Source organism: Canis lupus, chromosome 5 (genome assembly GCF_003254725.2).
Source record: "Canis lupus dingo isolate Sandy chromosome 5, ASM325472v2, whole genome shotgun sequence".
Taxonomy (NCBI): domain Eukaryota; kingdom Metazoa; phylum Chordata; class Mammalia; order Carnivora; family Canidae; genus Canis; species Canis lupus.
The window spans coordinates 33,080,100-33,103,848 of NC_064247.1; the positions used below are offsets into that span (position 1 = coordinate 33,080,100).

Here is a 23,749-nt window from a genome sequence, read left to right on the forward strand (position 1 = left end):
GCAGGCGCAGCGAATGTGACCTGCACGCAAGCGCCGATGTGAGCGGCGGTGGCGTGGTTGGGGAGCTTTGGGCCGAGACCCAGGCGAGCCGACCCGGGCGTAACCGGGGCGCTCCCCCGCGCTGGGTCTCCGGCCCTGTGTCTCTAAGGCCCCGTGAAGCTGGAAGGGGCCGGCCTAACTGTGGAGCAGCCTTCAGACCTCAGCGCTCCGTGATGATGATGATGATGATGATGATGATGGCGGCTGCCCCCCGGGTCGTTCTCTGTGGACCAAGCTAGGCGCCTGTCACAAGCCCAGAGGCCGTCCCACTACTACTCCGCCCCACAAAGGAGCCTGGGCTCCAGAGAGGTTGCATAATCTGTCTGGATTAACACTCCAGTCAGGGATCAGGCCGCAGTTTAAAGCCAGGTCCCTGACACTGTAAAGGGGCGGGTCCGGGGCAGCAGGGAAACCTCCGTAGATGCAGTACGCGAGCGCCCTGAGCACCGTGAGGAACGTAGTCCTCGTTGAACGAGGCTTTTAGGACGGCGTAATTTTAAGATCACCTGGGACCCTTAGAACGTTTATTTGTTTTTTTTTTTTTTTTTAAGATTTCCTGTTATTTGAGAGAGCACAAGGGGTGGGCAGAGAGAAGCAGCCTCCTTGCTGAGCAGGGAGCCCAATGGGGGGCGGGGGGAGTGTCTCGATCCCAGGACCCTTAATGGACCGAGCCACCCAGGCGCCTCTAGACCTTTTTTTTTTTTTTTTTTTTTTAAGATTTTTATTTATTTATTCATGAGACACAGGGAGAGAGGCAGAGACACAGGCAGAGGGAGAAGCCGGCTCCATGCAGGGAGCCCAACGTTGGACTTAGATCCTGGGTCTCCAGGATCACGCCCTGGGCCAAAGGCAGGCGCTAAACCACTGAGCCACCCAGGGCTGCCCTGCTCTGTTATTTGTTAACCCCTCCAGGATGCCAGCCCTGTGAGAGGCACCAAGGGGAGGGGACGTTTGCAGAAGTTGGCCATCTACTTCAGGCCTAGGAATAAATGACCCCGGGAGCAACTGCAGAGCATCTGGGAATTAAATCAAGGGGTAGAGAGGGAGCCATAAAGCGCAAGAGCATGCCTCCAGAGAAGAGAAACCAGGGAAGTTGGGAAGCTGGAGTCTCAAGGTTCACCAGGCTGACCCTGGCAATCGACAACACTTCCTCCAGCAGCGCCTGATGCCCACCCGTGGCCACTATGGGAATCACACTTGGCTCTGCCCAAGGTCAGGCCCTCCAGCAAAGCTCAGTCCATTTCGAATGTATCTTCTCAACTTTCCTGTTAGACCTGCAGATCCTGTACCCTTCCCACTGGTTAAGAAAAGGTCTCAGCACACACACTAACTGGTTACTCATTACACATTTATTGTACATTTTCACAATCTGGATGCGTCACAGAATTGGGGGCATGGGGGGAGGGAGGGGGGGGGCAGGGGACACTGGGATAATATGGGGGGGTATAGAACACAGCACCCCCACCCCCAGCATCTCTCCCTACCCTTTCACACCACAGCTTAGATCTCCCTGCTCCCCCTCCATACAGAAACCTTGAGTGTGGGGGGAAGAAAGAGTTTGGGGGGGTCCCCTCCAGGTTAAGGGACTGCACCCTCAGACCCCTAAAATTGTGCCATTTAAAGACATTAGACCCTTCCTCTATCACTTCACCTAAGGAGAAGACAACTCTCTGGGCTCAACTGCCCTGGAGAGGGGCGAGAATCCCCATCTTCCAGCAAGTCCCATACACACATTGGCAGTGACTAGTACCCCCGCCCTGAATTCAGGGGGGCAGTCAGAGGAGCTGGGCAGTGATGGGAGCAACACCCCCTCAAATTGGGGAGGGGAGTTTTCAGTCCAACCCCCAGCAAGGGTGGGGCCAGATTTCAGGCAGGAATTGGGGGGATTCTCTGCCCTGCCCCACTCCTCCCCAAGGCAGTGATGACCCCCCACACACTGGCAGCCATCTCTCCCAAAGAGTCAGATTGTGGCCAACCCCCAAACTCTCCTGATGGGAGGAGGAGGAGGCAGATCAGGAGGATGGGAGGGAGGGAGACCCCATGGGAATGTCGGTTGAGTGCCCCACATGAAAACTGGGGAGCAGGAATGTGGGGAGAGACTCCAAGTGGCAAAACTATTGGTCCATCAAGACACACTGAACTCCAAGACACTTACACACCAGCTGGGGGATGGGGGAGGAAGGGACAAGAGGTTTGGGAAATGGGGATAGGGAGGCAAACCAGACTAGAGGGGCCAGGAGGGGGTGATTCTGGGGGGCCGGAAGGGCCTGGCTCCCCAAAAGCCCAGGCTCCCACCACCTGCAAGTAATGTCATGCAAATGAAAGACTGATACAAGGACCGTGGGGACTAACTCCTCAGTAAAAAAGAAACACGGGTTCAAAGAATGAAGAGTAATGGAACAAAAAAAGAGGAAACCAAAAGGGATGTCAGTATGTAAATGAATGCTAATTAACATGCTGGAAGCTCCCAGAAGACCTTGGGATTCTTAGGACCAAGTGGGGCCAGTCTCAGGGCCTCCCAAAGATGCAAAGATGCACCCAGGGAGGCCTGGACAGTTGCTTTTTTTTTTTTTTTTTTTTTTTTTCGTTTTTTCTTTTTTTTCCTTTTTTTTTTCTTTTTTTTGTAGGTAGTGGAGGTATGGGGAAGGCCAGGGTAGGAGGAAGGATCTGCTAAATCCAAGGGAAGGAAAAGAGGAAGAGGGACTATTGCATAGCAGATGCAAATGAAGGGATTCAGGGCTGGTCAGGAAGAGACAGAAGGGGAAGGAGGAAAAGAGAAAAGAGATGGGAACCTCAGGAAGGGGTGTTAAGGACAACCGGAAAAATCTTCTAGTAATAAAACTACAAACAGACCAAATATATATAATATTATATATGTATAAATAACAGCTGGCTATTTACAGGGGTGCACACACACGGGGACACACACACGCGGATCCAGGGGAGGGGGCTGGAAGATATGGCTGAGAGGTGGAGGAGCTGCTGGGGATGGGGTGGGGGGAGATGGGGAGAGGCCCTTCTCTGGGCAGGGCGGGCTCCTCAGGGGTTTAAGAGCTGAAGTAAACTGTAGAGAGGGAAAGAGAAGGAAGGAGAGAGGGGGGAGAAAGAAAGAGAGAGAAAGCAGTGTATCAGGCCTGGCCCTGCTCCCAGCCTCCCCACTCCCCAGCCCTCTTGGCCTTAGGTTCTCCATCTGTAAAGCAACAGACTGGGCTGGTAGGTTCCAAGGTCTCTACAACTCCACAGTATGGCCTTGGGGCCACAGACTCCAATCATCTATCTGTGTGTCTGGCCCACAAGCTCTCAAACAGTAGGGTGTTTGGCTTCCTAGCCATGTCTCAAGCCCCTGGGCCTCACCTGCTCTCCCACTTCCCAATTCCAGGGTTCCCAGACTAGGTTTAGGCCCAAAAAGGATCCTCAAGGGAGCAGTGCTGATCCACCAGCTTTCCTGTTTCCAAAAATCTTAACAAGAATTGCCTAGAACCAAACAAAGTGCAGCAAGGTTTGGGGCTCTAGATGAATCAGAGCTGCACTGCCAGCTATATATACTTTCTGCTGAATAGTACAAACTAGGTTAATGACCTTCAAGACCTAGAAGGGGAAACCCCTCCAGAGAAAGGGCCCTAGCCAATCCTGCCCTACTCACCGATGATGATGATGAGGATGATGGCGCAAATCACTCCCAAGATGATCATCATCTGGGGGCGAGAAAGGGGGGAGGGTCAGTGATACAGACCGTGACACCCTCGTCACCCACCAGTTCTCATGCCAGCCCTCTTGCGTGCCTCCACCCTTACCTTGAGGTTTTTCCACCAGTATTTGCGCTTGAGCTTGGCTGCGCTTGTTTCAAACTGGGAGGCCCCTGCCTGGAGTGCATCTGCACGGTCGTCCAGCTCGGACAGCTTCTGGTCCCGCTCCAGGACCTTGTCCACATTCACCCTCATGATGTCCACCACCTGAAGGAGGGGCCCACGAGGCAGGGGGTGTGCCAAGGCCGCCTCAGTGAGGGCACAGTCCTCAACCATGCACCCACAGAGTGAACATGCACCCCGATGCTGCCCGGCTAACATGCCAAGGACACACAGAGAACATCCCTAGCACACCTGGGGACATGTAAGGAGCACACATCAGGGGCATGCTGACAGCCAGACAAGACATCTCAGATGTCAGAGCAGCACCCTCTAAGCAGCCTGTCCGTCGCCAGACCACACCTGCCGGGACCCAAACTCCCCAGCCCATCAAGGTTGACTAACACCCCAGGCCGTTCCAAATGCAAGCTGAGCTGGGCAGGGGCAGGGTACGTCTTTGTCCCTAAACTCATAAACTCAGCATCTCCAACACAGGATGCCCCCTCCCCACCGGTGCCAACCGTCGGGGTCCTTCCCGCCGCCTGACACCCCCCACACTCACCTCATCCACCTGGGCCTGGGTCTGCTGCAGTCTCCTGTTACTGGTGAGGTTTGGAGGGGGCGCCGGGGGGCCTCCCTCCCCAGCCGGGGCGGCAGGGGGGGCGGTGGCAGCGGTAGCCGACCTGAGGGGCAGGGACGGAGTAAGACCCGAGGCCTGGAGCCGCCGGCCCCGCGGCCAGGGCTCCGCCCATCCTCCTGTCCATCCATCCGTCCCTCCCTTTCTCCTTCCCCGGAGGAAGGCCACCGAGGGGAGCCCTGCGCGGCGTCCGGCCCCACGGCCGCCCAGCTGCGTGACCTTGAGTCAGGCCCCCTCCCCCCTCCTGAGGGGGCCTCAGTTTCCCCGTCCGTCAAATGAGGGCGACCTCCAAGACAAGGTGCGGGGTCGACCCGCAATGACGGGCGGCGGCGAGGCCAGGGGCGGCGGACGGCGGGCCCGCTCCCTCCCGCGGCCTCCGCCCGCGCGGCCAGCCCGGGACGCGGCGCTCTCTGCAGCCGCCCGCGCGCAGTCACGGGCGCCGGCCTGGCCTCGGGGCGCCGGCCGAACCCCGGGCGCTCCCCGGACCGGCTCCCAAGGGCGGCGGCCGGCGCGGGCAGGCCCGGTGCGGGCGCGGGCGGCCGACTCACATGGCGGGGGCGGCAGGCGGACGGCTCGGCGGCGGCGGCGGCGGCGGCGGCGGCGGCGGCGGCGGCGGCGGCGGCGGCGGCGGCGGCTCGCGCTGGCTCCGACTGGCGCTGGCTGCCCGGGACGGGAAGATGGCGGCCGCACGTCACCCACATCCGGGCACTGCGGGCGGGGGCGGGGCGCGGCGGGCGCGGGGCGGTGGGGGCGGGGCGCGGCGGGGCGGCCCCCCACCTGCCGCAGCTTGGGGAGCCGCGATCCCCGCGCATCCGGCCGCAGCCCTCACGGCAGCCCCACGCCTCTCCGTCCCCCGCCTCCGGCCTCGAGGGTGCCCGTGAGCCCCAGGCTACGTCCGCCCGCACCCGCGAAACCCGCAAACCAGTGCGCACCCCCCACACACCGCGAGGCCTCGGCCTGCGCGCTGGCGACCGGCTCCAGCGTTTGCAGCCGGCTGGGTGGGCCGTGGGAAGGGGCAGGTGCAGGTTGCCGGGCCCCCTGCTGCTGCGGTGGGCCAGCGGCGGCGGGAGCTGGGGCCCTCCCCCCCCCCCTCCGCCAGCCCTGCAGGTGGACAGCTCAGGGGAGGCCTGGCGGGCTTGGGGCCCCGGCCGCTGAGTTCGGCTGTGAAGGAAAGCAGAAGAGGCAGGCCGCCCCCGCCCCCACCAAGCCACTGCAGGGTGTGTGAGCTCCTCACAACCCAACCGGGGCGCAGACCAGAGGTGCTTGACCGAGGTAGGGCAAGGTTAAGGCCGACGGAGGAGGGCACTAGGCTGTCCCATGCGGCTGCTTCACGTGGTGGCCGTGGTGGCTGCGGACCCGGCCAAAACCCAGCTCTGCCCCAGAGTTGGGGCCGCTCCCAGGTAACAGAGGAGAGCTCAGCTTCTGATCCCAGACTGCGACAGAAAGGGGGTTTTGGAGGTTTTCTCTTCGTTCTGTTTTTCTTCTTCAAGGGGAAAGACAGTAGGCAAGGGCTGCCTACCCCCTGCAGTAGCCAGGTACAAGGTACTACTTTACATGTGCATTAGCCTCATAGGTGTGACCTTGGCCAGTTCCTGTCCTATCTCTGGACTCCACGTGTATTACAACTGTAGGCACTAACACATGTTCAGTGGTTTGATCCGGAACCTGGTAGGAAAGGATTATCCACTCCCCCTCCATCCCTGACTGGTCTCTCTTTAGATCTTTTAAACAGCAGCTCCACACACTCAGTCCTCTCATCCCCAGCAGGCCTGGCTCTTCAGGGACAAGATGGGACCAGATGAGCCACCTATCTTGTGAGGTCGGTCAAAGCAAGCCTCAAAAATGAAGAAGGAGGTGTCTTAGTGGAGGCATCATGGCTCTGGGGCAGGGGTGCTCCTTCCATACCTGGAAGGGGAGCAGAGGGAGGCTGGTGGTCTTGGCCTCTTGAAAACAAACAGGAGCCAGCTTCTTCCCTCCCCCACCCAGGTTTCCCAGGGCCTCTGGTGTGAGAGCCTCCCTCATGCAGTGCCCCACCCCCTCCCAGCAGAAGCCTGGGGACTGGCTCTGACACCAGAGGTGTCATTTCCCAGTTGTCTGGGGGAGGTGAGTGAACAGGGAGCTTGTGTTGGGTGTGGGGACTCAGCAGATCTAAGATAAGATCCTCTCAGCTCCCTCCCCCTACAGGGAGCAGCCACTTCCTTGGTCCTGGTGTACTCTGGCACAGAATGGCTGGCTGGCTTGGCCTATGTGAAAAGGGAGAAAAGAGTGGCTTGTCTGAGGGCCCAGATGGCACTATGGGATGCTAGCTTTTGCTTTTTGGCCCCTAGACTAGTCTATTTTCTAGCCTGACAACAAAGATGCCAAATTCCAGGCTTTTAAGTTCAAAAGCTGCAGTGTCTGGGTCTGGGTCTAACACGAGGAAGGAGGTACAAACAGGCAAAGCCCCCACCCCCACCTGCCCTGCTACCCTGGCCCTAGCTGGGGAGAAGCTACTGGAGGACCAGACAAGGCATTAGACATTGTTTTAGCAGGGATCTTCATTTTCCCCAATGGCCATGTGAAGAGAACATGGAAGGGACAGAACTCAGAATACATCTGGGAAGCCAAGGTCGTGGAGTGTGGCTTTCAAAGCTGGCACATCATTATTGAGGTCCTGGGGGCTGTAGCAGCAGGAGCATGGAAACAAGGGCATGGATGATCCATGGATGTGAGGACCCAGGAAAATATAGCTCAGAGCTAGAGCTCTCCCTGCCACCCCACCTATGCTGCAGTGCTAAGGGGCTCCCCCAAATTTAGATTAATGGTGGAGGCAGGAGAAGGGGTGGCATGGGATGGCAGTTCATCTGGAAGTGGGTAAGGTAATGTTTTCTGCAAGCAGTAGAATGGAGACCCAAAATAGAAGCTGAACTAAAGAAAAATAGAATAATATATTTGCAGACTGAGATGGTGGCTTCTGTGTTTGCCTATTTCCAGAGGGTTCTGCAAACCAAATCTCTGGGCTCCACTCCCAAGGCTCATTCAAAAGATGGGGTGGGGGGCCCAAGTTCATTTCTAACAAGCACCTCTGGTGCCTGGGATGTGAGACGCACAGGGAAAAACTTTAATAAAGGTTTTCTTTTATGTTTTCCTCTTCTAGCAACAACGGCTGACTTAGAAGTTGGGATGGAACAGGGCTGGGTCATTCTCACACTGACTCATAAACTTGCTCCATCTGGGAGTCAAACCTGACCACATAGTAATTAATTTCAGAAACTTCGTGTGTCCCTCAATGCTTATAAGGAAAAGGCCTTCTAATTAGGAACAGAAGGAGCACGCCCTTGGGAGTGCTGCCTGGAACAGGGACCCAGGGGCTTGCCCCACCTCTATCCCAATCAGCTGTCAAGCCTTGTGACCCCTGAGACTTCTGGCTGAGCCCTCCAGTTCTGGAAGACTTCGGGGCTGCCTGCCCAGCCCTGGGCTCCTGGAGGGAAAACAAACTCCCAGGAGCCTATCCTGTGCTAGGTGCTTTACAGGGATTGCCAATGGACTGCTTTTTAATTACACAAAAAATGTGACTGCATTCTCCCTTATAAAATATTAAAACATTAGACATAAAGCTGAGGTTCCCTTGGCCACTCCCCAACTCATCTTTTTGTTTTATGCCCTAGAAAGTTTTGTGTATTCTTCTTTTGGCAGGGAAAAAACGGTTTTTGTGATTTTTTTTCCTTCCCCAAAATGCAATTTCTTCTCTTATCTCTCTGACGATAATAATTATATTTCCATTATTCAGTATTAGATTTTATTTTTTTTAATATTTATTTATTCACGACAGACACAGAGATACAAGCAAAGGGAGAACACTTTCCCTCCAGGGAACCCAATGCGGGACTCGATCCCAGGATTCCGGGATCACCCCGAGCCGAAGGCAGACGCTCAACCACTGAGCCACCCAGGCATCCCAGTATTAGGTTTTAAAATAGGTGATAAGTTACACAATCAAAACTGAAAATTCCAAGGTTCAAAAGAATGCACAGCCAACCCTCCTGAGCTGCCCTCAGACCCCTATGCAACACAGCTACTCTCTCCAGGTTTTTAAGTCCTCCAGAATGCTTGGTGCAGAGACAGAAAGATATAGATACTTATTTTCTCTTTTCAAAAACACAAATGCTCACAGACTATATGCATTAAGCCCCTTCCTTTTTTTTTTTTTTTTTTTAGCTTTCCAATTATAGGCTATTTTTTCTTGCCCCACCCCCCATCTCTCTCAGCTCTCTTCCAGGTTTTTTGTTTTGTTTCGTTTTTTGAGAGAAAGAATGAACAGAAGTAGGGAGAGAGGGTTAGAGGGAAAGAATCTTGGGCAAGTTCCACACCCGGCGTGGAGCCCAGCTCAGGGCTCAATCTCACAATACCAATATCATGACCTGAGCCAAAATGAAGAGCTGGATCTTAACCGACTGAGCCACCCAGGTGGCCCTGTTCCACTTTTTTTTTTTTTTAATTTATTTATGATAGTCACACAGAGAGAGAGAGAGAGAGGCAGAGACATAGGCAGAGGGAGAACACCGGGATCCTGACGTGGGATTCGATCCCGGGTCTCCAGGATCGCGCCCTGGGCCAAAGGCAGGCGCTAAACTGCTGCGCCACCCAGGGATCCCTACTTTTTTTTTTTTTAATTATGGATTTTTTTTTAATACATGGGAGGATTCTCTTTTTCATTTTGCAGGTGTGCTGCTCCTTGGCTTTAATACGGAGGCACCAACAGGCTGATTAGAAGATGTGTGTGTGTATTGGGGGAACATTCACGGGCCCTTGGCTTTCCTGCAGGACAGTGGAAGCCTTTTCACAGGGACTCTGAAATGTTGATAAGTAGCAGGCTTTCTGCTGGGGCTGTTCAGAGAGAAGCATATCCTCTCCATCCCTCCTCCCTGTAAATGGAAGGGGCAGAATCTGGAAAGAGGGTTGAGGCTCCTGTTTGTAGCCTCCAAAGCCTCTGGTCTTTGCTCCTGCCATCTCCAAGTCCAAAGCCTCCCTGAAAGGACACCTGGGGGGCTCAGTGGTGGAGCATCCGCCTTGGGCTCAGGTCATGACCCTGGGATCCTGGGATGGGGCTCCCCGTAGGGAGCCTGCTTCTCCCTCTGCCTGGGTCTCTCTCTCTCTCTCTCTCTCTCTCTCAGTCTCTAATGAATAAAATAAATAAATATCCCTTAAAAAAAAAGCCTCCCTGAAAATCGGGATGTGGGGGATGGTGTGTGGGACTAAGGTGTGAGAGGTGAGGGAGCACCAAGAGTCTCAACACTTGTGGTTTGGTTTGGTTTTAAGATTTTTATTTATTTGAGAGAGAACACAAACAGAGTAAGGGGGAGGAGGAGAGAGAGAAACAGGCTCCCCGCTGAACAGGGAGCCCCATGGGATGCGGGGCTGGATCCCAGGACCCCAGGATCATGGCCTGAGCCGAAGGCAGACGCTTCACTGACTGAGCCACCCAGGGGCCCCAGTCTCAACACTTTGGATCTGGGCTCTCAGCCTGGTCTTGACTAGGGATCCGGTGACCTCCGGGATCTCTGGATGTCCTGTCCTGACACCCCCTGCCCTTGCTCGTGCTGCCACCCCCCTTCAGCCACTATCCAGCCTCCAAAGCTTTGTTGAAATCTCTCGTCCACTATTGTCTCTCCGGTCTCTTGGTCCTTGTCAATTTATCCATCTTTGACTCCTCTCTCCTGTGATTTATTTCAGTTTTGGAGGGGAGGGAAGACAAATGCTCATGGCCGACTTCCATATTTAGCCAGAAAGCTCACCACAGTTTAGTCCTTCAGATATCAGCTTTTAGGTTTCCAATTCTTTTTTTTTTTTTTTTTTAGGTTTCCAATTCTTTTGCTCCTGTAACAGTGCTCTTAGGAATGCTGTTGTAAATCCTATGATCAACCACGACCATGTGAGGTCTTGATTTTGTATTTGGGAAAAATGAGGCTCACAGAAATGCCTTGGTGGAGTCTTTTTAAGTTGGTAATCTACTTTCTTTCACATACAGAATACCTCTTTTAAAAGGTGTTTTTTGTTTGTTTTGTATAAAACAGACATTGACAAAGCGATACCTTTTCTGTTCTCCCTACACAAGTACCAAGCACAGTGCCAGAAACAAGGCAGGCGTGTGACTAATGAACAGCAGTGGACTACAGTTTCAGTGAGGAGTGTTTTCTATTTTTCCTTTTAAATATTTAATCTAATTATTCAGAAGAGACACACACACACAGAGGCCGAGCAGGGTCCTCACAGGAAGCCTGATGCGGGACTTGATCCAGGGACCCCCGGATCACACCCTGAGCCAAAGGCAGACACTCAACTGCTGAGCTACCCAGGTGTCCCAGTGAGGTGTGTTTTCTTTTCTTTCTTTCTTTCTTTTTCTTTCTTTTTTTTTTTGGGGGGGGGTTGTTTTCAACGCCAACCCAGCAGAGCGGTCAGATGGATTGCCAGTGGTGAGTGCCTAGGCACCTGTTTGGGGAGAAGGGGTTCAGGCAGGGCCTGTGTGCCCCCTATGTCCCTGTCCTGTGAGGACAGCCCTGTTTGAGCTGGTAAAGCCCTGATCATTTGCGGGCAGGGTGGCCAGGGAGCCAGCTCTTGTCAGAGCTGCAGGACAGGCCTGGGCCTCAGAGTAGTGGGAAACCCAGGTGCCAGAGCCCAATGTGGGTAAGTCAAGACATAGGCAGATCACAGTTTTCCAGACCTGGGAGATCTCCTGGTCCCAAATCCTGACTCTGCAACCCTCTATTCATTAGAAACTCACTGGGGTTAACAGGTTCCTCTGGGTGGTAGGGGAGCTCCAGACTCCGTGGTTCAGGATGAACCCACATCATCCTTATTTCCCCTCCATCTCACACACCATGTCCAGAGCCTGGGAGGTAGAAGATGCTAAATGAAGACTTCTTGGCTTTTTTTTACTCCCAGTAATCTCACACCCAACATGGGGCTCAAACTCACAACCACAAGATCAAGCGTTACATGCTCTACCACCTGAGCCCCTCAATGAGGACTGATTGAGTTGAGTCAACTGATTTGGCCTGACAGCTAGAGACTCGGGTTCTAGCCCCAGCTCTCTATTGCCGATGAAGGTAATGGCTTTCTCCTTGGGCCTCATGTTCCTCATTGGCAAACTGAGGACTTTTTCATTCCACTTCGCTCCGTGCTGGCACCAGGAGCGACAATAATACACAAGAAAGATCATCAAAACACAGTATGTCTGTCGGTTAGACCTCATAAAGCTGGGGGGAAAAAAACAACAAACCCCACACATGGCAATCTTTGATGGAAGTAACAATCAAGACACTTGCCAACACAGCTCAAACAGATTTATTTTTATTTTTATTTGCTCAAACAGATTTAAACCAAGGAGGAGAAGCTGAGGCCTCGCATATTGCAACTTGACTGGAAAGTCTAAGTTAACAGACACTCACAGGATGTCATCAGGGATCTGTCTCTCTAGCTTTGAGACTGACTTAGCTTCATTTCCAGACAGGAAACATCGGATGCTGTATGCTATGGGTTCACATTCAAATGTTACAGTTTTGTCTTTTTATTTTTTTAAAGATTTTATTTATTTATTCCTGAGAGAGAGGCAGAGACACAGGCAGAGGGAGAAACAGGCTCCCTGTGGGGAGCCTGAATGTGGGACTCAATCCAGGGGACTCCAGGATCATGCTTTGGGCCAAAGGCAGGCGCTAAACCGCCAAGCCACCCAGGGAATCCCCAGTTTTGTCTTTTTAAATAATACATGTGCTTCAAAACTCCAAAAGTTTAAAAGAGCACCTGGAGAAGGTCTTCCTCCTGTCCCGACTCCCCACCTCCCAGCTTCTGCCCTCAACACCAATCTTCCATAACCTTGGCCTCCTTCTAGACTCAGTGCAAGTGCAGTGCGGATGGTTTCCACTTCCACTTTCTACACAGATGGAGGCAAACCATAGGAACCATCCCACAAGGTCCTTTTGTCACTTAACGGATCTTGGATATTGGGTTTGTTTTGTTTTTTTGTTTTTTTTTTTTAAGTTTTCTCTTTATTTAAGTAAACTCTGTACTCCCAGGGGGTCTTAAAGTCATGACCCTGAGATCAAGAGTCCCATGCTCCTCCCACTGAGACAGACCCCTCTTGACACTGTAACATAATTCAACCACTCTCCTGTGGACAGGCCTACTTTTGCCAACTCAAGCCAAGCTGCAAAGAACAATCTGCATGTTCCCATTTCACCTATGTGTCAATATGCAGGGCTAATTCCTAGTAGTGAAAATCCTAGGTCAAAAGGGCATGAGTGTTTGTGGTTTTGATTGCTTTGGATTTTTGTGGCCTTTGCCAAATTGGGCACTGTGGGTACATGACCCATTTTTACTCCCACCAACCAACAGGTGAGACCTGTTTCCTTAAACCCATACCCTCAACTTTTTTTTTTTTTTTTTTTTTTTTAAGGATTTTCTTTTTCTTTCTTTCTTTGAGAGAGAGAAAGAGTGATAGCTCCAACAGGGGGAGGGGGAGGGAGTTTGAGGGAGGCAGGAAGGGAGAGGAGAGGAGCAGATGCCCCCAGTAGGGAGCCCAATGTGGGCCTCTATCCCAGGACCCTGAGATCATGACCTGAGCCAAAGGCAGACGTTTAACCAACAGAGCCACCCAGATGACTCTCTTTAACTCTTAATGAAACTTTTTGAGGGTTACAAATATAAGATAAACACGATTTACATTTCTCTTATGGTGAATGAGTTTAGGCATCATATATTTGAGTCCTTTTATTTCCTTTCCTGTGAAATATGCATACAATTCTTCTGTGCCTTTATTATTGGATTGTTGGTATGTTTCTTATAGATTTGTAGATTTTCATGTTTCAAAATTAGCCCTTTCTCTGCAATATGAATTATATTTTCCCTAGATTGTCATTTATCTGTTAGCTTTTGCCTATGATTCTTTATCATGTATACTTTTTACCTTTTTTTTTTTTTTTAAGATTTTATGTATCCATGAGAGACACAGAGAGAGAGAAAGAGAGGCAGAGACACAGGCAGAGGGAGAAGCAGGATTCCTGCGGGGAGCCCAATGCAAGACTGAAACTCCAGGATCACACCCTGGGCCGAAGGCAGGCACTCATCCCCGGAGCCACCCAGGTGTCCCACTTTTTATCTTTTTAATATGTATTTAAATGCATCAGGTGGGCGCCTGGGTGGCTCAGTCAGTGAAGTCTCTGCCATCAGCTCAGGTCATGATCCCAGGGTCCTGGGATCCAGCCCCACACCCATGGGGCTCCCTGCTCAGGAGGAGTCCACTTCTCCCTCTCCTTCGGCCTGTAGCTCCCCTTGCTTGTACTCTCTAATAAATAAATAAATAAAATCTTTAAAAAATAATACATTTTTCAAAAAAAAAAAAATAATACATTTTTAAAAATGAATTCATCAGGCTTTTCTTTGAGGACTTCTGTTTTGTTTTCGTACTGTGATGTGAAATCCTGGATTAGAGCCTGAAGCAGAAAGGGGGCATTAGTGGGAAAGCTGGCAAAATTCAAATCAGAGCTGTCGATGAGGTCATAGTGCCGCATCAAGCTAATTTCCTGGTTCCCATAATCATGACACATCCATGCAAGATGTTAACACTTGGAGGAGCTTTGGGAAGGGTATTCAGGAAACTGTACTATTTTGCAACTTTTCTGTAGGCCTGACATGTCAAGATACACGGTTAGAATGGGAAGTTTTCTTTCGGATCTCTTATGCTTGTGTTTTTTTGCACTGTGACCTTTGATCTATCAATAATAGTGGTGGTAAGGTACTGATCCATACTTTTTCCCAGATGGCTACTAGTTTTCTAATAACCTTTATTAACAGATTTCTCTTTTCCCCACTGGGTTTTTTATTTTTTAAATTGTTGATTTAATTTCTAAACTGTCAGAAGTAACATACCATGAAATTTGCCATCTTAACCATTTTGAGGCATGTGGCTCACAGCGTAAAGTACGTTAATATTGTCTTACAACTGGTCTCCAGGGCTCTTTTCATCTTGCAAAACTGCAACCCTCTTACCCCCGCAACAACTCCCAACCCCCTACCCTCAGTCCCTAGCATCCACCATTCTACTTTCCCTCTGTAGGACTCGGACTACCCTAGTATTTGTCTCCTGGGACTGGCTTATTCTGATTGATGAGCCACTGAATTCACAATAAAATGAAAGCCCACTTCTGATGCTAGTTGGCAAAGCCTCTGGTGTTGACTAAGAGACGGATAGTTGAAGTGCTCATAGTACCTACTTCTGGAATGTGGGTGAAGGGAGCTATGCACAGAGAAGTTAAGTGACCCATTGCCAATCACACAGCCAAGAACAGGATGAACCCAGGATGGACTCCACAGCTTGTTCCCATAGGCTGTGCCCTGGACAAGGGCTCATGTAAGAGAGCCAATGCTTGGAAACCAGCGGCATTTACATGGACAAGAGGCAGGTGAAGCTATCCAGAGAGCAGCGTTCAGGAACACATAAGGGGCAAGGGCAGGAAGCAACCCAGTAGCATGTCCCCAGGGACTGACCAGCTGTAAGCACAGTCAATATTACACAAGCCTGAGAAGCAGCCAGAAGAGTGGGAGGTGAAGGAGGGGAACTATTTTTCAGAGGCCAGAGAACAAATTTCAAAAGGCAGGAGTAGGGCAGCCCTGGTGGCTCAGCAGTTTAGCTCTGCCTTCAGCCCAGGGCATGATCCTGGAGTCCCAGGATTGAGTCCCATGTCGGGCTCCCTGCATGGAGCCTGCTTCTCCCTCTGCCTGTGTCTCTGCCTCTGTGTGTCTAATAAATAAATACAATCTTAAAAAAAGGCAGGAGTGGTCAACATATTAGATGCTGAAAAGAGATCATGCCAAAGTCTGAGAAATGCCCTCCAGATTTAGAAACAAGGATTGGTGATGAGCCATTTCTTGGGATGGTGGGGGCAGGAACTGCTGATAAATGTTTAACTAGCTATCTGGGAGCACCTGGGTGGCTCAACTGGTTACGCCTCTGCCTTCAGCTTAGGTCATGATCTCAGGGTCCTGGGATCTGGCCCTTTCAGGCTCCCTGTTCAGCGGGGAGTCTGCTTCTCCTTCTCCCTCTGCTACTCCCGATTGTGCTCATTCTCTCTCTGTGTCAAATAAATAAAATCTTTAAGAAACCCCCAAAACAACCAGTTCTCCAGAAATAGTATGAGCTTATGTATGTGCGTGTTTATTATCTTACTGATACAAAGGATGTGTAACACAGAATTTACAAGTAATAATAAAAGACAATATTGTTTATTGTAAATTCCACTTTTGTTTTCATGACTTCATAGATGGAGTTGTGTCCCAACCACAGGAGTAGCTCCAGTATGAATGCTGGTTGATACTTTTATTTATATTTTTGAGGAAGACAAAAATGAAACAAACCCTGAGAGTATGTAGAGACTTCACTCTTTCTTCAATGACTGACTTCTTTGCTGAATCTGACAATAATGTTCAACCTCCAGGGCAATATGTCCTCCATTTTGTGTGCTATTCACAATGTAATGGTTACAGGCAGGACATTTTATGTTTTTAAAAGATTTTATTTATTTTATTTATTCATAGAGACACAGAGAGAGAGAGAGCAGCAGAGGCACAGGCAGAGGGAGGAAGCTCCATGCAGGGAGCCCAACATGGGACTCGATCCAGGGTCCCCAGGATCAAACCCCGGGCTGGTAGCGCTAAACCACTGTGCCACCAGGGCTGCCCAGGCAGGACATTTTAAAATTTAATCTGCATTATTAACATTTTCTCCATTGTCTTCTTAAATCTAGACAACAAAGCCTGATGCACAGTGTTCGCCAATTTCTGTAAATACTCCTACCAGGGCCATATTCAAAATCCCAACTTGATGTCTATAAGTTGTGAAGAGATACACACAAGTAGTAGCCCATTATTATATAGCACTCGCACTATACAAATATGATAAATGTAAATAAGCTCAAATAGTAAATAATACTATTTACTATTAGCACATTATAGTAAAATGTAGAAGATAATCAGGAACCTGAAACTAATGGACTATTGCGCATCAACTATATTCAATAAAAAATAAAATTCCTAACAAACTTAAAAAAAGAAACAAGAAAAATGAATCAGGAAGTAATGAGTTTGAGTATTACCTCTGTTTTTGAGTATAATGTTAGTTTGCATAATTTCTGATAATAGCTGTTATGCAACTAGCCCACAGTGTTTCTGAAAAACAAGCTGGCTTTCAGAAATCAGTAAACCACACCAATAGCGGGGGTGGGGGGATGGGACTTTCCTGAACCCATAACCTTGGCCGGGCCCCAAATGTCCACCTTCCTGGCCTCAGGCACAATCTGACCTAAGGCAGACTGCTCCTCCAGGAGCACCAGTCCTGTCACCCGGGGCAAAAGATTCCCTAGACCAGGGCATCTGGAAGTCTCCGTGGTAGTTCTTCCCACAGTGTGCTGCTCAGTGCCTCTGGGAGTAGGGGAAGAGCGCTTCTTGTTCCTCTCCATGAGTCACAGGATCCGTGCTGGCTGAGGCTGAACTTGGATCAGAGTCACTATTCCCTCAGTACCTTCCCGGATGCTCTGCATATACTTCAGTGCTCAGTAAATATTCATTGAATAAATGCCCAGGATAAAGGGCTGCCAGAAGGGACAGGCGTGAAGGGAAGGGCCTCCCCAGAATGCCTGTCCTAGGAAGCCTGCTTAGGATGCCCTGGGCTCCACCATGTAGGAGTGAAACTATAGAGAGCAGCTTCGGGGACAGGCACTGAGCCTTCGCTGGGCATCAGGACTTTGGGAACATCCACCCTGGGACACCGGCAGGGCCTGAGCCTCTGCGGCGCACACACGGCTCACGATCCTGGACCGCGGACGCAACCCCGGGGAAGAGGTGGCCAGGGACCTGAGCTGGTGCTCCTCGGCCAAGGTGAGAGGAAGAGTTGGCAGCGCCACCACCGAGTCCGAGCGACAGGAACAGGGCTTCGTACCGCACACACAAGTTCTCTACAGTGAATCCAGACCGTGAGGTCCCGACACGCGCAACCCCATCCCCTGCAGAGATCCCGTGTTTCCGCAAAAGACCTGCACCGGCAACGAAAGCGCGAACAACCCATCCGCCCCAGGGGCCGCCGAAATCTGCCCGTTTACACACACATGAAAGAAAAGATCGTCAGGAAGAATCAGATAGGAGCAGCCGGGGTGTTGCAAGTCCCGACTACGCAGAGACGCTAATCACGAATCATGCGAGCTCCAATCATCATGTTCCGAGCTGCCCTCCCGAGGGAGGAACAGGTAAGGATTATCCTACCTGACGATAACCAGCTTCCGTGCGCCTTCCTTACTCAGGGCACACCATGCCGCTATCGGCTAGGGCGAGTAAAGAGCGCGCTAGCCCCAGCAACCTGCAGCTATCTAGGATCTGCCATCTCTATTGCTATATGTCTTGCAGATATTAAAAAACATTTCCCCCCCCCCATTTGGCTGCATAAAAACATAAACCAATCTCTCCCAGAATGCTCCACTCCAGAGCTTGGCACGCTAGCCGCGGACGCCGCTGGATATTTACATATCCCCGCCCACCCCCTTCCGCCAAACGCTACCGTAATAGCCAAAATAAAAGCGATACCTCTGATTTTTTTTTACAGTCTGCAAGGCTGGAAGAGAGCCTTCCGTTTCTCCAAGTAGTGTGGCTACCCCAGGACTCCCCTAAAAGTTTTGTAAGTCTTGATCTTACTCTAAAATATATTTTATTACAAAGCACTAAATAAAACGATGATCATCGCAGGTTGGAGTGATAATTACCCTAACGCGAACACTGACATCTTCCAACTGCAGGGTCAGAGGGAGAACTGTAGACTGCCTTCCTTGTTCTGGCAATGCTGAGTGGTCCCCTGCTCCTCCAGCCTTCATCCCTGTGCTCGCGTCAGGAAGGTATCAGAAAGGTTTCTTTTTCAGCCCAAAGACACTGACGAATAATGCCATTTCGGTGACAGCTGGGAGGGCACTGCGGACAGAAGGTGATGGGTTCAAGGCTCCTTCCAAGAAAATGACCCACATTCCCAAACTACAGACTCCACCCTCAAAGTGTGGAAGAGGGGGACTTCAAGGGACTACAGGATGTGGAGTGGGTCTGGTTTCTTCTGCATGGGCATGGAGTAAAGGCCTGGGTAGTGGGGGGGGGCGGGGAGAAGAACCTTCAGATTGAGTAAACCTTCCTCCCCCATCCCCAAACATCGGATGCTACCGTACCTGCAGAAGACAAAAATGTACCAGTAAGTGGTGCACTCCCAACGTTCGAATATGAAAAAGGATAGGGCCACCGAGGCACTACAGTGAGCTGCAATGGCTTGGGAATGCACCAGAGTCAAGGAAAGCCTTTAGTTCAATAGGTAGAATAAGTAGTGATGAGCCAGGAAAGACCATTGCTGGGACTGACACCTGCAACTCAGGTTCCCTTCTTGCTCCCTCACCACGCTGCAAAGGCCAGAACCAGCAACCCTGACTTCTAAATTTAAGGACAGCCATGTGAGGGGCGCCTGAGTGGCTCAGGCAGTGAAGTGTCTGCCTTCTGCTCAGGTCATGATCCCAGAGTCCTGGAATGGAGTTTGGTGTCTGCTTCTCCCTCTTCCTCTGCCTGCTGCTCCCGCTGCTTGTGCTCTCTCTCCCCCTCTCTGTCTCTATGTCTCTCTCTCTGTGTCAAATAAATAAATAAATAAAATCTTAAAAAAATAAAATAAAAAGAAGAAGAACCGTGTGAGTAGAGACCAGGGCTGGGCCTGCAGCGCTGGGACCCCAGGCTACCCAAACCCCGGTATCCAGGGGCTAGCCTGGACCATTCAGGTCCAGGAGCTGGCTCCCCATACAACCCAGGCACACAAGAATGCTCACAGTGACTTGATACACCGCTGGAATCACCATGCAGCACCCTGGTCCTCCCCGTCTACAGTTCAAGCATCAAGAGCCTTCCCTGATCCATCCTCCTCATTTCTGTCTTTATTTCTGTATTCATTTTGCTGTCTGAGTTTCTATAGAGCTTCAAATCTTGGCGCACGCCCTTAGCACAGTGCTTCTCACAGTGAATTACAGATGTCTGTGTCTCTGCCTCTTCCTTGAGGTACAAAACTGTTTTACTCCCGTTTGGGATCTCCAGCATCTGGTGCATCGCGGGGAGCTTAACAAACGATTGAAGATTGTATTAAGTCTTCCACACTGCCTAAGATGATCTATCAACTGGACAGACTGCCCACCAGAGCACACACCATTGCGCCAGAAACGCCTAGTTAGGTAGCTCCCCACCTAGGAGGGAAACAATGGCCTGTGCATAAAAGGATACAGATGAGGCTCTGGGTGCTGTTGAACATGGAAACTCCTGAGAAGAAACCGGCTAGCTCTACGGCAAAGAGGCCCAGCGTGACAGAGAGCGCTGCCACCAGCCTGCAGAGAGGAAGGAGGCGGGCTCGGGCCTCCTGGACTTCGTCAAAGACCCCTCCACTCCCGCTGCTGCTGACTTCTGAGCCCCCACCCCGCCCCCACCCCACGTGCTCACTGAATGTCCTGCTGCTCATACTCCTCTGGGGTGAACGTGAGAGGCAGGCAGGCCTGGACGTTGCTGTCCTGGGGAGCAGGGCAAAGAGGAACAAAGTGAACGAGGGGCGGGCTGCGGGGCAGCACTGGGGTCACAGGGGATGGGAGGACCCTCCACGTACGGCCCTGGGGAAGGGGCATGGGGGGCTGGGAGCACCCCAACGTAGGGATCCGGTGGGGGCGGGAGGGGGCGAGAGGGGGGTGGCCGTGGGTCTTACCCGCGACCAGAACAAGGTGATGACGACCACTAGATGCGCCAGAAGCGTCAGGAAGCGAGAGGGTACGAGCCCCGAGATCCGCCCCATGGCCCCGCCGGCGCAGGGGAACCGACGGGAGCGGAGGCCGCACTCGGCGGGGCTCAAGGCTCGGGAAACGCCCTCTGCTCAAGCCTCGCAGGCCCGCACGCAAAAATTCGACCGACGCCTCCTTCCCGCTCGCGCCGACCCCGCCCAGTTGCCTTGGCAACCGCGTCCACGGGCGTTGCGGCGGGATCTCGGCAAATCTCGCGAGAGCAGTCCATTCTCGAGCGGCGGCGGCGGCCCCGGGCCGTGACGCAAGCCAGGGCTCGGCTGCGGGGGGCGTGGCCCAGAAAGACCCTCCGCCCGCGGTGCTCTAGTGAGACAGCGGTCCCGCCCTTGCCGGCGTGAGGGCGCCGCCGGGCCTAAGGCCGGGTCTCTGCGTCTGTGTCTGTGTCTGTGTCTGTCTCTCTCGGGAGGTGGATGTCCCTGCGTCGTCCGACCATCACTCCTTAGATGATCACGGAGCCCGAGGCTGTCACAGGACCCGGGACCGGAACCTTCCCTGATCCTCTGACCCCCGCCGCGAGTCCCCAGACGACTTTGCTCCGTTTGGGGGGCGGGGGGGATGGCAGAGAGCAGAAAATGGCCAGCCCTCTGCGTGGCTGAGGGGCGCGTGTGGGGAAGGGAGCAGGTGACCGGCTGAGGGCACGCAACCCTGCCGCCCCCGGGGAGGCCAGGCTGCAGTCTCTGCTGGGATTTCCTTCCCCTGACTTCGCCCAGCTGCATCCCAGAAGCTCTGCCTGTCGGTGTCCTTGGTGACCTTGGGGCCCCGGCTGCGAGATCTGAGACCCTTGCAGAACGGAAAGTTCTCCTCAGCCCGGCTTCCAGATCATCTCATCGCAGTGCTTTCTGGCCGAGCTGAGCTGAACACGCACGCCGGGGCGGGGGGGGCCGAGACGGGGGGGGGGGGGGCTCATTTCTAATTTCGTGCAACAAATATTTATGCAAGTGCTGGGCTCGTGTTCTTGACAAGACAGAAGGCTCACTGCCTTCCTGGAGTTTTTTTTTTTTTTTTTTTAAGATTTTATTTATTCATTCATCAGAGAGAGAGAGAGGCAGAGACACAAACAGGCTCCATGCAGGGAGCCCAATGTGGGACTATGTTCCAGGGTCTCCAGGATCAGGCCCTGGGCCAAAGGCAGGCGCCACACCGCTGAGCCACCCAGGGATCCCGAGTCATTTATTCTTAAACTTTGTTGTAGGAAACATCAAAATTGAGAGGAAACGCATTTCTCTATTTGAGGACCCCAATATAATTTCCTTTTTTCTAAACCAGTGCATAAAAATGCAGCTCAAAGAGCAAAGAGACGTTTGCCCAAGGTCACGAAAGAGGAAGACTGGAAGAACTCTTCCAGATTTAGGGAGACTTTATAAAGACCTGTGACATATTTGACGAGAACTATCATGAACCTGGGACGAGAAAAAGAAACCCAAAGACTTTCTTCTCTTTTATTGCAAAAGACATTAGTGGAACACTTGGCAAATTGGGAATAAGGTCTCTAGTTTAGGCTTCAGTATTATCGGTGTTAATTTCCAGATTTTTTATAATTCCGCCTTTAGGAAAGAGAATGTATTTTCTTGCTAGAAAATACACTCCTGAAATAGGAGTGAAGGACCATTATGTCTGCAATTTACTCTCAAATGGTTTAGAAAAATACATGTGTGTCTGTAGAGATAGAAAGAGAGGCAATAATAAAATGAACATTGAACATTGTCCTGAAGGCACATGGGAATTCTCTTTATTATGTATTTATATTTATATCTATTTTTATAAGTAAGCCCTCTACCCATCTGGGGCTTGAACTCACGACCCCAGATAAACAGTCACATCCTTTAGGGACTGAGCCAGCCAGGTGCCCCTCTATATTATTTTTGCATTTTTTCAGTAATTCAAGTTATTTAAAATAAAAGGTTTTAAATGACAACCCTTTCTGTTTTCCTTCTGGGTCTTCTGTAGTAGTATCATTAAGGCATTAAGTTGCTTTATAAAAAGAAGGAATGTTTTCTAGGACTGATGGTCCCTCATGTTGAACTCCTATATACTGAAACTATGCAGTGACATTTTCACATTAAACCACCTCTTTAAGATTAAGGCAATACAGCCTTAATCTCATAACAGAGACTATGTGGTCACCAAAACTCGTAAACTAAAAAACAAAATCTTTTAGACTCTTCAGAGGAATTATTTGTATAAAGGGTAAGAGTCAGCCAAGTCTCTTATTTTTTTACTCCTAAAATTTTGGATGGTAATGAACTATTCCCTGCATGGGTTTCTGAGCTCTCAGGTGTGTAGGGGAGGTTCTCTCTTTAATTGTCGAACTGTTTTAAAGTCCTGAAAATATTTTCAAACCTCCCCCACCTCAGGAGTGGAGAGACAGGCAAAGTACAGTGGACCCAACTGCTTCTCACCCTTGAGGTGACCTTCACCAGCATGAGACCCTCAATACAGTGATAATGTTGACGTCCTAAGTCCAATGAGGGGGGCTCCATGTGCTCTCCACCATGGGAAATACAGAAGTCAGCACAGGGAACACGGAAATATTCTGAGCACACATATAAGATGCAAGGACTGAAGGTTGCCTCCGTCTGACTATAACTCACATGATTTTTTTCCTAGGAATGGGAAGCCCAGGTCTTCAGAACAAGCTCCCCCAGTGACAGTTTATCAAATCTGACTATTCACAAAAAAAGCACTATCATCCAGTGAAAGGGAGCAAAACCCAGGACCTGTTTTTTGCAAAATTTTCCAAGGTCCCGGAACAAACAGAATGAAGAGGAGTCAGCCGTGTGGAGATGCTGCGGGAAAAGAACTTTCCAGGGAGAGGCAGAGCAAGTGCAAAGGTTCTTAGGTTGGAAGGTGGCCAGGCCAGTGTGTGTTCATTGAGCAGAAAGGAAGCTAGCATATCTGAAGTCTAGTAACCAAAGGGGAAGAAGAGATCAGGGTAGAGTGGGGTGGGGTGGGGTGGGGTGAGCAGACAAGGTGCATGGCTTTGCCGCCATGGGAACAGACCCGGTAGGTCTGTATTCTAGAAGATGCAACACGGAGAATCGATTTTGAGATGTTAAGTAACAGGCTTGTGAAGAAGCCAACAGACAGAATGAGAGTGGACCAGGGTGGAATAAGGAAAGTGGAGCAAAGTGTAAGGAATCAAGAGATCTTTAAAAGATAGGAAGGTCTAAACACGGGGCTCCGAGTAGGTGGGAAAAAGGAAGGGGTCAAGGTTGACGGTGAGTTAGATTTTGGGCTCCCGCAATGGAAAGTTTGGGGCATTCTGTTTATAATAGGCTTCCTGCCCCGGGAACCTACTAGATAGTAAGAACTCGGTAGTCACATTTCACATTATGAATTAATAAACAGTGAGCAGG

General features: G+C 51.2%; 2 protein-coding genes, 1 long non-coding RNA gene and 1 other non-coding gene across 5 annotated transcripts; 1 reads left to right on the top strand and 3 right to left on the bottom strand.

Annotated features, from left to right (window-relative positions):
• Nucleotides 1-1,370: 1,370 nt before the first annotated feature.
• On the bottom strand, nt 1,371-5,168 carry VAMP2 (vesicle associated membrane protein 2). Its single transcript, XM_025428449.3, has 5 exons — nt 5,070-5,168; nt 4,447-4,567; nt 3,834-3,992; nt 3,683-3,734; nt 1,371-3,103 (listed from the first exon to the last, which is right to left on the bottom strand). Coding segments are annotated over exons 1-5 (351 nt in total). The 5' UTR covers nt 5,072-5,168; the 3' UTR covers nt 1,371-3,086.
• Nucleotides 5,169-11,741: 6,573 nt separating this feature from the next.
• LOC125755113 (uncharacterized) lies at nt 11,742-18,511 on the top strand. The gene is made up of 2 exons (XR_007410741.1): nt 11,742-17,792; nt 18,146-18,511. It is a non-coding gene; the product is annotated as an uncharacterized LOC125755113 (long non-coding RNA).
• LOC112647673 (U8 small nucleolar RNA) lies at nt 17,680-17,815 on the bottom strand. The gene has a single exon (XR_003128420.1). It is a non-coding gene; the product is annotated as a U8 small nucleolar RNA (small nucleolar RNA).
• On the bottom strand, nt 18,231-20,545 carry TMEM107 (transmembrane protein 107). 2 transcript variants are annotated; one of them, XM_025428447.3, is made up of 5 exons: nt 20,303-20,541; nt 20,047-20,114; nt 19,834-19,934; nt 18,750-18,846; nt 18,231-18,504 (listed from the first exon to the last, which is right to left on the bottom strand). In XM_025428447.3, the coding sequence occupies exons 1-5, from the start codon at nt 20,387-20,389 to the stop codon at nt 18,435-18,437; spliced, it is 423 nt and encodes a 140-aa protein (XP_025284232.1). In that variant the 5' UTR covers nt 20,390-20,541; the 3' UTR covers nt 18,231-18,434. The 2 variants fall into 2 exon arrangements, with proteins under 2 accessions (XP_025284232.1, XP_025284233.1); XM_025428448.3 differs by lacking the exons at nt 18,750-18,846; nt 19,834-19,934 and having other exon boundaries at nt 20,303-20,545.
• Nucleotides 20,546-23,749: the final 3,204 nt, after the last annotated feature.